General features: G+C 41.3%; 1 protein-coding gene across 1 annotated transcript in view; it reads left to right on the top strand.

Moving 5' to 3' along the window:
- The window catches only part of LOC122932793 (protein AATF-like), a 71268-nt gene that overhangs the window by 31831 nt on the left and 24928 nt on the right, over positions 1-14509 (top strand). Inside the window, exon 2 of the mRNA XM_044287403.1 lies at positions 3090-3281. Coding sequence (XP_044143338.1) covers positions 3090-3281 — 192 coding nt within the window. The remainder of the gene's footprint in view (positions 1-3089; positions 3282-14509) is intronic.

Raw genomic sequence — 14509 nt, 5'->3', positions numbered from 1 at the left:
CTTGTATAATATCTTCCCAGTAGAGTCCCCCCAAATTCTGACCGATCTGCACTGATGAGGTGCAATCACCCCAAAACATCTGTCTGCAGATGAGGTGCTGACTCGTTTATTATCCAAGTCATTTCTCAAGGCCTATTTTCAGGGTCAAACATTGACTTATAAAATAGCTGCCTTACTTTTGTTGACATTAGAAGCAGAGATTCCGAAGAGCTTATTTGCATCCCTTTCTTCCTAGAATTTTATGTATGGCATATGTGTCCCCACGCCGATTGCGGTGTTCTCTCTTCCCAAGTAGAGGTAGTAACCCCCCCCCCCCCAAAAAAAAAAAAATTCCCAGGAGCTGTTTTAGCTGCAAAGGAGGGAACAACTACGTATTAATGTCTATGTATTTATATTTTGTAATGGGATAAACCTCTTGCAGGTGTGAATGCTTTTGTTATTTTGTTGAGAACATATATTATTCGGCCATTGATTCCAGTGGCTGTATCCAAGTCTCAGTTCGCACTAGTGATATGGCTTCTACCATAACAAAGCAATGAGGGGTATGACAGATTTGCTTTCAGACTGCAAGAAATCCTTAGAGTCAAATCCATTGACTTAGAGGGTTTTCTCACTTCAGCAAATAGTATTTATTTTGTGGAGAAAGTTAATGCAAGGCACTTAGTATTGTAGTGATGTTATCCAGCTGGCTTGATTCATTTTTCCATCACATTATACACTACTTGTTTCCATGGTTATGACAACCCTACAATCTAAAAAAAAAAAAAAAAAATGCCTATGCGCACCCTCATTGTCCAAGCCACCAGAGTGTCCTGCGCTTTTCTCCTATAGTGTGCAAGCATGACCACCGCTCAGCAATTGCAGGGTGGTCGTAACCATGAAAACAAGCAGTGTATAATGTGATTGAAAAATGAATGAAGTCAGCAAAGGAGGCAATATGGACAATCACAATACATTAGCAAGTGCCTTGTATTAACTTTCTCTACATGATAAATGCCATTTGCTGAAGTGATACCCCTTTAACCTCTTCCGTTGCATTGGTTCTCCCTGGTCTGCAACGGCTACCCCTAAGGGGAATCGGGGCAGCCGGATAGTGTGTGCAGCAGCCTCTGTTCTCCTGAATGATCCGAGGCTGCTGAAGATAGACTTCAGTGCTCATGCATAGAAAAAGAAAATGGCCAATTCGCCGTTCTTGAGTTGCTTCACCTCCAAAAATTTTAATAAAAAGTGATCAGAAAGTCATACACACTCCAATGGTATACCGTATTTTTCGCCCTATAAGACGCACCTAGGTTTTTGAAGAGGAAAATAAATATTTTGAACAAAAAGGTGTGCTTTTGGTGGGTTTTGAACTAATAGTGGATCTGTGGATGACACTGTTATGCTGGGTCTGTGGGTGACACTGTTATGCTGGGTCTGTGGGTGACACTGTTATGCTGGGTCTGTGGGTGACACTGTTATGCTGGGTCTGTGGGTGACACTGTTATGGTGTGTCTGTGGGGGACACTGTTATGGTGGGTCTGTGGGGGACACTGTTATGGGGGGTCTGTGGGGGACACTGTTATGGGGGGTCTGTGGGAGACACATATGTGTCATCCACAGATCCCCTCCATAAGTGTCCCTGTAGTGTGAATGACCCCCAATACAGGGGGTGGGGGGGTTGCATCTGGTTTTATGACAGCGGGGCCCGTGCAGTGACTGTATTCTACTACACGGGCCCCGCTCACTGTATATACCGTAATCTTATCTATAATTGCGGCATTGTTAATAGTAATCGGCGCCTGTATTACTTACAACAAGCGCTCGGTAGCAGAGAGGAGCGAGGAGGCATGCCGGAAGGACAGGCGCTGGCAGCGTGAGTCACTACGTCATAAGTTGCACTGCTATTTTCCCCCCACAATTGGGGGAGGGGGGAAAAAGTGCGTCTTATAGGGCGAAAAATACGGTAAATAAAAAGTACAGATCGCCCCACAAAAAATGAGCCCTCAAACAGCTCTCTAAACAAAACTACAAAAAAAAGTTATAGGGGTCAGAGTATACCTTGTGGTATCACTAGAATAATACTGACCTGGAGAATGAAGTCAGCTGGTTAATTTTACAACATGGGGAGCATCATTTTTTCCAATTTCACTCTATTTGGAATTTTTTTTTACAGTCCCCACAACATCGTATGCAATATTAAATGGTTCAATTAGAAAGTACAACTTGTCCCAGAAAAAACAAGTACTTGAATGGAAAATAAATTTTTATCCTCAAAGGCAGGAAGTGAAAATCTAAAAAGAAAAACGGAAAAACCATCCCAGGGGTGAAGGGGTTCATATTATCAGTCAGGTACAGTGTCGAAAATATTTTTCATCAAACCTCGAATCCGCTCCTATAATGCAAACGATGGTATCCGTTCAGAACGGATCCGTTTGCATTATATTTCAGAAAAAAGTCTAGGTCCAATTTGTAATCGGACGGATCCGTCCAGACTTTCAATGTAAAGTCAATGGGGGACAGATCTGTTTGACATTGCACCATATTGGGTCAACGTCAAATGGATCCGCCCCCATTGACTTACATTGTAAGTCTGCACGGCCAGGAGGACACGAAAACGCTGCAAGCAGCGTTCGGGTGTCCGCCTGCTGAGCGGAGCGGAGGCCAAACGGAGCCATACTGATGCATTCTGAGCGGATCTGCATCCACTCAGAATGCATTGGGGCTGTATGGATCCGTTCGGGGCAGCTTGTGAGAGCCTTCAAACGGAATTCGCAAGCGGAACCCCGAACGCAAGTGTGAAAGTAGCCTTAATTAGATCACAGATTAGACCCCCACCCCCACAAAACCAACCAGACCTCCCAGGAGAAGACCAGGGAGTGGTGCGTACAGAGCCAGCACAAAGCACAATGTATTCACCGCTCCCTGGTCCTGCATTACTAATGAGCACTTCCATAATGTAAGTAATCATTCGGTTTTGCCCCATGAGACATACTAACATCCCTCCCCCTTCCTTTTTGGCGGGAAAAAGTGGCTCTTATGGGTTGAAAAATACAGTAGATCTGAGTTCGGTTAAATAACACTACTTTTTTTTTTTTCCCCCCCCGCAGTCACTGCTGCTAAAGTGATCGACAAATTTGATGAAGGTGGAATTGATGATGATGATGATGCAACACAAGGAAACCTAAAGAGAAACTCAGTGACCTACTTATCTGATACGGATAAAAAGTACTTGGGGAAAGCTACATCTCGAAAAGATTTAAAAGCAGAATTGGGAGAGGAGTCGTTCTCAGAAAATTCTGGTGAGTTTTAATTTATTTCAGTACTGCTGTTTGCTTAGTTATAGTTATATTTTAAAGTATCCCGGTTTAAATGATTACATTTATTTCTTTTGAAAATAGGATGTCTATCAGCCCTATTAAACCAGACATACTACCTGAGCCCCATCATGCTGATTAAAACTATACCTTTCTTTTGTCGGTACGATGAATAGCTGTGGGGAGCTGCATTTTCTTGTAAATTTTGTTTATTAGTTTTAACAAAGAGAAATACAACTTTTATTAACAGTGCACATGGTTCCGTTCACTAATTGCAATCAAAGCAATAGAATAGCAGTAATCAATCAAGAAGAAAGCATTATTGATATGAAAGTAATAAATATTTCAAATAAAGAAAAAAATGCACTGGGCTAATAATTCTAATAAATATACTATGAATAAGCACATATACTCAATCTAATAGTAAGGTACATTATGGCTGAGAAGCTTAACATTTTCTATTCATTTTCGAATGAGCAATTCGAGCACCAAGAGGCGGGGCTGAATTGTCTGAGCACTGCTATGTAACACCCCCTGTGCTCTGAACACTCCCCTTCCCATTGATTGACAGGGCTAGACCTTAGGCTGAGGGTAGAGCCCTGTCCAAGAGCTGTGTGCTAGTAATATCATATCACCACGTGTTTTTTTTTGTTTTTGTTTTTTTATATGCTCATACAGTATCTCACAGAACACCCCTAACTTTTTTGTAAATATTGTATTAGATAGTTTAATGGAACAACACTGAAGAGATGACACTTTGATGCAATGTAAATAAGTCATTGTACAGCTTGTATAATGGTGTAAATTTTGTGAGCCCTCAAAATAACTCAACACACTGCCATTAATGTCTAAACTGCTAGCAAAAAAAAGTGGGTATACCCCTAAGTGAAATTGACCAAATTGTGCCCAATTGGCCATTCCTTCCCGGTATAATGTGACTTGTTATTGTTACAAGGTCTCAGGTGTAAATGAGGAGCAGGTATGTTAAATTTGGTGTTACCCCTATCACACACTCTCATACTGGTCACTGGAAGTTCAACATGGCATCTCATGGCAAAGAACTCTGAGGATCTGAAAAAAAGAACTGTTGCTCTACATAAAGATAGACTAGGCTATAAGAAGATTGCCAATACCCTGAAACTGAGCTTGGAGATCCTGACACAGACAGGGGTGTAATAACTGCAAATATCGATGCCAATTTATCATTCAAGGAGCAACAGTCCTTGCTCTGTCTCGGAGATCTCCAATTGGAAAGCACAGAGTCTCAGGAGACAGTTTGTGGGCATGATTTCATTTCAACACGACTAATAACAAATACTATCCTATAAAATCCTGTACACCCAGTATGGATGTATTTCAAGAGGTCATTGAAAAGGAATTATTATTAATACACAGTCCTGAATACAAAAAAAGAGAGACACAACTTAAATAAATAAAAAAAGACAAGAGGCACTAAAAGAATTGGAGAACAAAACAGATCTTGTATTGAAGATGTCCGACAAGGGAGGTTCAGTGGTGGTGTTAGACAAGGCTTCATATCATCAACAGATTGTTGGGGGTTTTGTCTGACAGCACCCCCTATTTGTGTAGGTGGTGTGTTTGTTTGAACAGGTGTCTGATGCGCTAATGATTAGGTCCTGCCCCTCCTCCCCTCGGGTTGGATGGGGGTTGAGCCTATTTAAGTCTATGGCGGAACAGACACACTGGATTAGGATTAAGAACAGAAGTGTTCGAAACGCGTAAATCGGGGAAGAGTGGGAGAAGGTGCCACTGTACTTGTATAAGTCGCTTTTGGTGAAATAAAGACCTGGACCGAAAAAACTTTCACAACTGGTGCTGTATCCTTTTCTTACTGCATATGAACACATATTACTGGTGTCTGTATAATCGTATATTGTGCCTGTGAATACAGCAATAATATGTATATTAGCTTTCTTAGCAGATCTGTGTGGTGAAGCTATAGTACATACACATATATACAGTAGATATGTATAACCCAGGACACAGCTCTGCCCTCAGCCTGATGTCTAGCCCTGTCAATCAATGGGAGGGGGGATGTGTGCAGAGCACAGGGGGTTTTACATAGAAGTGCTAAGATGATTCAGCCGCGCCTCCTGGTGCTCCAACTATGCGTTTGCATATGAATAAAAACTGATTTCTCTGTGTAGCTGTTTTAACATACAGACAAAATAAATGTATAGTTTTAATCAGCATGATGAGCCCTGCCAGGCAGTATGTATGGTTTAATAGGGTTGAGCCTGGTGACAGAGACTCTTTAAAATGTAGCTTTCAGATGTTTGTTATACAGTGGGGAAAATAAGTATTTGATATACTGGCGATTTTGCAGGTTTTCCCACCTACAAATAATGGAGCGATCTGTAATTTTTATCGCAGGTACACTTCAACTGTGAGAGGCAATCTTAATTAAAAAAGCACCACATGATTTTTAAATAATTAATTTGCATTTTATTGCAGGAAATAAGTATTTGATACAATAGAAAAACAGAAATTAATATTTGGTACAGAAACCTTTTGTTTGCAATTGCACAGCTACCAACCAGCAAGAATTGTGGCTCTCACAGACCTGTTACTTTTTCTTAAGAAGCCCTCCTACTCTGCACTCATTACCTGTATTAATTGCACTTGTTTGAACTCATTACCTTTTATAAAAGGCACCTGTCCACACACTTAGCACAAGCACACACTGTCACCGCCCTTTCAGGATGCCAGAGCGGCAGCGGTGCAGTGTCAGCTGACAACATACAGCGGACACTCTGCTTAAAACAGCTGTTTAACCGCGGTCTGGAAGGGGCTAACTATCGGCCCGATGCTTGAAGGGTTAATGTTCATCCCTATCCTCCTTTATAAAACATTTTTTTGGTTACTTTGCCTTACAAAAAGCGTAATATATAATATAATTCAAAAAAAATTAGCATATTGTGATAAAGTTCATTATTTTCTGTAATGTACTGATAAACATTAGACTTTCATATATTTGATTCATTAAACACAACTGAAGTAGTTCAAGCCTTTTATTGTTTTAATATTGATGATTTTGGCATACAGCTCATGAAAACCCCAAATTCCTATCTAAAAAAATTAGCATATCAGAGACGCAAGACCCAACACTCTGGATGAGCTTAAGGCCGCTATCGAAGCATCCTCGGCCTCCATAACACCTCAGCAGTGCCACAGGCTGATTGCCTCCATGCCACGCCGCATTGAAGCAGTCATTTCTGCAAAAGGATTCCCGACCAAGTATGGAGTGCAGAACTGAACATAATTATTTGAAGGTTGACTTTTTTTGTATTAAAAACACTTTTCTTTTATTGGTCGGATGAAGTATGCCAATTTTGTGAGATAGGAAATTTGGGTTTTCCTGAGCTGTATGCCAAAATCATCAATATTAAAACAATAAAAGGCTTGAACTACTTCAGTTGTGTGTAATGAATCTAAAATATATGAAAGTCTAATGTTTATCAGTACATTACAGAAAATAATGAACTTTATCTCAATATGCAATTTTTTTTTTTAGAAGGACCTGTATACTAGCAGAAGGACCCGGCTTTGCATGGGAATATTTCATTTAATTTTTGTCGTTAAAAGATATCGACAGTATCCCCCATAGCAGTGATCTCTACAGTACCACCCTCCTTAACAGTGAACACAACCCCTCACCCCTTAACACTGACCCCCCCCCTCACAGTGCTCCGCCTCTTTAAAATGGGACCTCCACAGCAGCCCATCCCTTTTTGACCTTCATAGCAGCCCGTCTAACAGTGAGTTTCACTGCAACCAACTCCCTTGACATTAACCCCCTCAGGGGCCCACCCCCTTAATAGTGACCTATACAGCACCCTGCCCCTTAACACAGACCTCCATAGGGGGCCGTCCCCTTGTCTGTGACCTCCACTGTTCCCTGCACTCTTAACAGAGACCTCCACAGCACCCGTCTCTTTAACAGTGACTGCCACAGTATCCTGCCCCTTTAACAGTAACATCCACAGTGCCTGCCCCTTAAACAGTGAGCTCCACAGCAGCTGCTTCTTTAATAGTGGCTCCTGCCCTCTTAACAGTGGCCTTCACAGCGCCCTGCCCCTTTTAAGGATAGGGCTGCATGAAGACATATCGTGCAACATTTTGTCGTACCAATGTCGCAGAAAGATGGATGCATGTAGCAGTGTAGTTGTGCCCTATGTGTCGTGCAACTTACTGTCGTTGTGTAGCCCTAGCCTAAAGCTGACCTACAGAAGTAAAGAAAATGGCTGGGTTGTTATGGAAACCTGGAGTAAGACTGCGTGTATGTGGAGACTAAGGGCCTGCAAGCTTCTATTGGCTGATAAGGGACATGTGACCGTGTGTGTGGCAGTTGGGATATGAGTGAAAGACTTGCAAGCTTCTATTGGCTAATGCAGGTAATTTTTTGGGACTATATCAGGAACAGTACGTCCTAGAGAACTGAGACTAGCAGAAGGACCTGGCTTAGCACGGGTATATTTAATCTATTTAATTTAATGTTTGTGTGTCGTTAAGATATTGATGGTATACACCATAACAGTAACCTCTACAGTACCCCACCCCCTTAAGAGTGAACTCCACAGCCCCTCACCCCTTAATACTGACCCTCCCCCACAGTGCCCCGCCTCCTTAAAATGGGACCTCCACAGCAGCCCATCCCCTTAACTTTGACATTCACAGCAGCCTTCCCCTTTAACAGTGAGTTTCACAGCACACCACCCTCTTGACAGTGACCTCTACAGCTGCCCACCCACTTAACAGTGGCCTTTATAGCAATCTACCCCTTAACACTGACCTCCATAGCAGACCATCCCCTTAACTGTGACTCCACAGCAGCCTGCCCCTATGGTTGCCAGAGGTCCAGTTTTATGCCGGACAGTCTGGCATTCAGACTCGCTGTCCTCCGTCTGGCACTGTGCTGTCTGAGTGTGAGCTGCTGGAATAAAGTCCCCTCCCACCCCTGCAGCTGACAGAAGCAGATTTTTTACTTCATGTATTCAATCCCTATCAGCAGAGGAGTGGAATGGGGCGTGTCCTAACTGGATCGGAGTCGTGGCTTAGCGGGACTTGGGGGCGGGGTGTTAAGTCCGTATTTTGAGTGGCCTGAATGGCCAGCCTACCTGCCCCCTGAACTGTGACCTCCACAGCACTCTTCTCTGCGAAGGACCTGCGAGCTTCTATTGGCTGATAATGGACATGTGACCGTGTGTATAGCAGACGAGCTTCTGTTGGAGGTCATTTTTAGGGAATATCTCAGGAACGGTACGTAGACCCACTTTAAAACCTTCCCAGACACCTGATGTACCTGTGTGCCAAGTTTGGTGAAGATCAGTCCAGTCGTTGGGTCGCGCATAAAGAACAGACACATATCCATACAGACAGAAACTCGTGGATATAAAAAGTCTACACACCCGTGTTTAAAATGTCAGGTTTCTGTGCTGTAAAAAAATGAGACAAAGATAAATTTATTTCAGAACTTTTTCCACCTTTTTAATGTGATCTATAAACTGTACCACTCAATTGAAAAACAAACTGAAAAGCAAACTGTAATCTTTTAGGTAGAGGGAAGAAAAAATATAAAAATAAAATATGGTTGCATAATGTGCACACCCTTAATACTTTGTTGAAGCACCTTTTGATTGTATTGCATCTATCAGCATGGCACATCTTTAACTCTTTAACATCTTCTTTGCAAAAACACTCCAAATCTGTCAGATTGCGAGGGCATCTCCTGTACACGGCCCTCATTTTCGGATCACCCCACAGATTTTCAATTGGATTCAGGTCTGGGCTCTGGCTGGGCCATTCCAAAACTTTAATCTTCTTCTGGTGAAGCCATTCCTTTGTTGCTTTGGATGTATGCTTTGGGTTGTTGTCATGCTGAAAGATGAAGTTCCTCTTCATGTTCAGCTTTCTAGCAGAAGCCTGAAGGTTTTGTGCCAATATTGACTGGTATTTGGAACTGTTCATAATTCCCTTTAGTTTAACTAAGGCCCCAGTTCCAGCTAAGGAAAAAACAGCCCTTCAAAGCATGATGCTGCCACCACCATGCTTCACTGTGGGCATGGTGTTCTTTTGGTGATGTGCAGTGTTTTTGCGCCAAACATATCTTTTGGAATTTATGGCCAAAAAGTTTAACCTTGGTTTCATCAAACTAGAACACCTTTTCCCACATGCTTTTGGGAGACTCCAGATGTGTTTTTGCAAAATGTAGCCTAGCTTGGATGTTTTTCTTCGTAAGAAAAATCTTTCGTCTTGCCACTCTAAGAGAACCATTTTTCTTTACTGCTTAAAGGGGCGGGCACAGTGGAGGTCACTGTTGTTAAAGGGGCGGGCACAGTGGAGGTCACTGTGTTAAAGGGGCGGGCACAGTGGAGGTCACTGTTAAAGGGGCGGGCACAGTGGAGGTCACTGTTAAAGGGGCGGGCACAGTGGAGGTCACTGTTAAAGGGGCGGGCACAGTGGAGGTCACTGTTATTAAAGGGGCGGGCACAGTGGAGGTCACTGTTAAAGGGGTGGGCACAGTGGAGGTCACTGTTGTTAAAGGGGTGGGCACAGTGGAGGTCACTGTTAAAGGGGCGGGCACAGTGGAGGTCACTGTTAAAGGGGCGGGCACAGTGGAGGTCACTGTTAAAGGGGCGGGCACAGTGGAGGTCACTGTTAAAGGGGCGGGCACTGTGGAGGTCACTGTTGTTAAAGGGGCGGCCACTGTGGAGGTCACTGTTGTTAAAGGGGCGGCCACTGTGGAGGTCACTGTTGTTAAAGGGGCGGCCACTGTGGAGGTCACTGTTGTTAAAGGGGCGGCCACTGTGGAGGTCACTGTTGTTAAAGGGGCGGCCACTGTGGAGGTCACTGTTGTTAAAGGGGCGGCCACTGTGGAGGTCACTGTTGTTAAAGGGGCGGCCACTGTGGAGGTCACTGTTGTTAAAGGGGCGGCCACTGTGGAGGTCACTGTTGTTAAAGGGGCGGCCACTGTGGAGGTCACTGTTGTTAAAGGGGCGGCCACTGTGGAGGTCACTGTTGTTAAAGGGGCGGCCACTGTGGAGGTCACTGTTGTTAAAGGGACGGCCACTGTGGAGGTCACTGTTAACCCCTTAAGGGGACGGCCACTGTGGAGGTCACTGTTAACCCCTTAAGGGGACGGCCACTGTGGAGGTCACTGTTAACCCCTTAAGGGGACGGCCATTTTTTTTGTAAATCTGAGCAGTGTAACTTTATGTATGAATAACTTTAAAGTGCTTTTACTTATCCAGGCCATTCTGAGATTTTGTTTTTTTTCGTCAACATATTGTACTTCATGACACTGGTAAAATGGAGTAAAAAAAAAATACAAAAAATGTGGAAAATTTTTGGGTTGCTCTATATTAAATTTTTCTGAGGCAAGGTTACCAAAAATTGAAATTCTGTAATTTCATCTCCATTTGCCATAAACTGTTAAGGAACACCTAAAGGGTTAATAAAGTTTGTAAAATCAGTTTTGAATACCTTGAGGAGTGTAGTTTCTTAGATGGGGTCACTTTTTTGAGTTTCTACTCTAGGGGTGCATCAGGGGTTCTTCAAATAGGACATGGTGCCAAAAAAAATGCCATCAAAATATGCCTTCCAGAAACCATATGGCGTTCCTTTCCTTCTGTGCCCTGCCGTTTGGTCATACAGGAGTTTACGACCATATATGCGGTTTTTCTGTAAACTGCAGAATCGGGGTAATAAATATTACGTTTTGTTTGGCTGTTTTTTTATTTTATTTATTTAGGTTTTACACTATTATCCTTTTTTAAACCAAAAAAAACAAAACATTTTAGTATCTCCATAGTCTGAGTCCGTATTTTTTTATTTGATTTTTTTTTTTTAGTTTTTAGCCGATTTTGTAGGGGCTCATATTTTGCGGTATGAGAGGACTGTTTTATTGGTGCTATTTTGGGGGGGGGCATATGACTTTTTGATCGCTTGCAATTACACTTTTTGTGGAAGCCAAGTGAAACATAAAGTGCAATAGTGCTAGTATATATACATATTGTAATTAATCATCCCATAAACAATGTTACAATTCATTATTTTCCAAACCACATCTCAATGTGAATAGAGACAGATGGTGCTCAATACATGTTCAACAGCAATCCATATATCATACCTGTTATTCATATACTCAAAGTGATAACATAATAAAGTGCATGGTGCATTAAAAACATAGATATTAAAAAAAATACCTTGCTGGGGCATTAAAACTGTATTTCATTTGGCAAATAAGGGAGATAAAAAGTCATCTTAAGTTGTGGTACTGGTACGCTATATACCCCAGCAAGGTATTTTTTTATATCTATGTTTTTAATGCACCATGCATTTTATTATGTTATCACTATGAGTATATGAATTCTATGTTTAATATCACAGGTATGATATATGGATTGCTGTTGAACATGTATTGAGCGCCATCTGTCTCTGTTCACATTGAGATGTGGTTTGGAAAATAATGAATTGTAACATTGTTAAAGGGGGAGTGCACGCTTTTTATGGGATGATTAATTAGCTTTAATTAATTACAATATGTATATATACTAGCACTATTGCACTTTGTTTCACTTTGCTTGAGAAAGGTTCTGAGAGCAAACCGAAACGTTGCTATATGATGTGTGAATAAATGGCAAATTTTTTAATCTTTCAAGGAGTGCTGAGGAATTTTATTATTTGTTCATCCTGAATCGAGGGATTACCGCTGCCTGGCTTTTTATGGATTTCTCTCTCTATATCTATATCCACTCGCCTAAAGAATTATTAGGAACCCCATACTAATACGGTGTTGGACCCCCTTTTGCCTTCAGAACTGCCTTAATTCGACGTGGCATTGATTCAACAAGGTGCTGATAGCAATCTTTAGAAATGTTGGCCCATATTGATAGGATAGCATCTTGCAGTTGATGGAGATTTGAGGGACGCACATCCAGAGCACGAAGCTCCCGTTCCACCACATCCCAAAGATGCTCTATTGGATTGGGATCTGGTGACTGTGGGGGCCATTTTAGTACAGTGAACTCATTGTCATGTTCAAGAAACCAATTTGAAATGATTGGAGCTTTGTGACATGGTGCATTATCCTGCTGGAAGTAGCCATCAGAGGATGGGTACATGGTGGTCATGAAGGGATGGACATGGTCAGATACAATGCTGAGGTAGCCCGTGGCATTTAAACTGTGGCCAATTGGCACTAAGGGGCCTAAAGTGTGCCCAGAAAACATCCCCCACACCATTGCACCACCACCACCACCACCAGCCTGCACAGTGGTAACAAGGCATGATGGGTACATGTTCTCATTCTGTTTACGCCAAATTCGGACTCTTCTGTTGAGACATTCAAAAGGTAATCAAGACTCATCAGACCAGGCAACTTTTTTCCAGTCTTCAACAGTCCAATTTTGGTGAGCTTGTGCAAATTGTAGCCTCTTTTTCCTATTTGTAGTGGAGATGAGTGGTACCCGGTGGGGTCTTCTGCTGTCGTAGCCCACCTTTCTTTCCCATTCTGACATTCAGTTTGGAGTTCAGGAGATTGTCTTGACCAGGACCACAACCCTACATGCATTGAAGCAACTGCCATGTCATTGGTTGACTAGATAATCGCATTAATGTGAAATAGGACAGGTGTTCCTAATAATTCTTTAGGTGAGTGTGTGTGTGTGTGTATGTATATGTGTGTATGTATATATATATATGTGTATATATATATATATATATATATATATATATATATATATATATATATATATATATATAATTTTTCATTCTTTTTATAAGGCAAGCTAGCCAAAAAATTGCTTTTCTGCCACAGTTCTCATTAGTTTTTTTTACAGTGTTCATCTGACATAGTAGATAATGTGATATATGTTTATAGAGCAGGTCGTAATGATGCGGCAATACCTAATAATAAGTACATTTTTTTTGTTTTGTATTTACACAAATCTTTTTTAGAAAAAAAAAAAAATCAGGTTTTGTTTCCATTTTCTAAAAGCTTTTTTTTTTTTGCCGATTGTCTTAGGTAGGGTCTCACTTTTTGCTGGAAGAGATGATGGTTTGATTGGTACAATTTTGGGGCACATATATTTTATTTTACGCTTTTTTTGGCCCCCCCTTTTTTTTTTTTTTTTTTTTTTTTTTTTTTTTAACGGCGTTCACCAGACGGGTTAGATCACATACTATATAGGTTGTTATGGACACAACGATGCCTAATATGTTCTTTTTTTTCACAATAAGAGCATTTAAAAAAAAAAAAAATCGTTTGTTTCCATTTTCTGAAAGCCATATTTATTTTTAATTTTTGGGCGATTGTCTTGGGTAGGGTATAATTTTTTGAGGGGTGAGATGACTGTTTGGTACCATTATGGGGCACATATGACTTTTTGATTGCTTGGTATTACACTTTTTGTGATGTAATGTGATAAAAAAATAGATTTTATTGGCACATTTTTTTTTATTTACATTTTTTTATGGTGTTCACCAGATGGGTTGGATCACATGCAATTTTTATAGAGCAGTTACGAACATGACAATACCTAATATGTGCATTTTATAAACTTTACTTTTATTCAATAAAAGCATGTTTGAAAAAAATGTTTGTCTCCATTATATGAAAGCAATATTTTTTTTTATTTTTTGGGAAAATTGGCTTATGTCGCGGCTCATTTTTTGTGGCATGAGGTCACAGTTTGATTGGTGCTAATTTTGTATACATATGACTTTTTTTGATCACTTTTTATACCATTTCTGAGGGCATGTTAAGCAAAGCTGATACCAGTAAACAAAAAAGTGCAATTTTCCATAGCCTTTAATGTAATTAAAGAGGACCTGTCACCACAAAATGCAGTGCGATCTGAAAGCACCATGTTATAGAGCAGGAGCAGAGTGATATGTTTGTGGGAAAGGGTTCAGTAAAACCTGTGATTTTTTTACATTTGTCTTTTTTTTTGAAAAATCCTCCTTAAAAAAGGAAAAATCCTCCTTAAACTTAACCTGTGAGTCCAGGCGTTTCCAGGATCCTCTTCATGGTCACGTGACTGCTCCTGCAGCATTTTCAGGGCTTGTGGTCCAAGCCCATCTTCTTCTCTTCCTTTCTGAATCCGAAGATGGCACGCCATCACTGACCTTAGTGCTTCCTGTCAACCTTCCTTGTTCCTAACGCTTGCACATTAGGATAACACTATTGCCCA

Source organism: Bufo gargarizans, chromosome 3 (assembly GCF_014858855.1).
Source record: "Bufo gargarizans isolate SCDJY-AF-19 chromosome 3, ASM1485885v1, whole genome shotgun sequence".
Taxonomy (NCBI): Eukaryota; Metazoa; Chordata; class Amphibia; order Anura; family Bufonidae; genus Bufo; species Bufo gargarizans.
The sequence above is the reverse complement of the archived record's forward strand: the minus strand, read 5'-3'. Positions and strand labels throughout refer to the sequence as shown.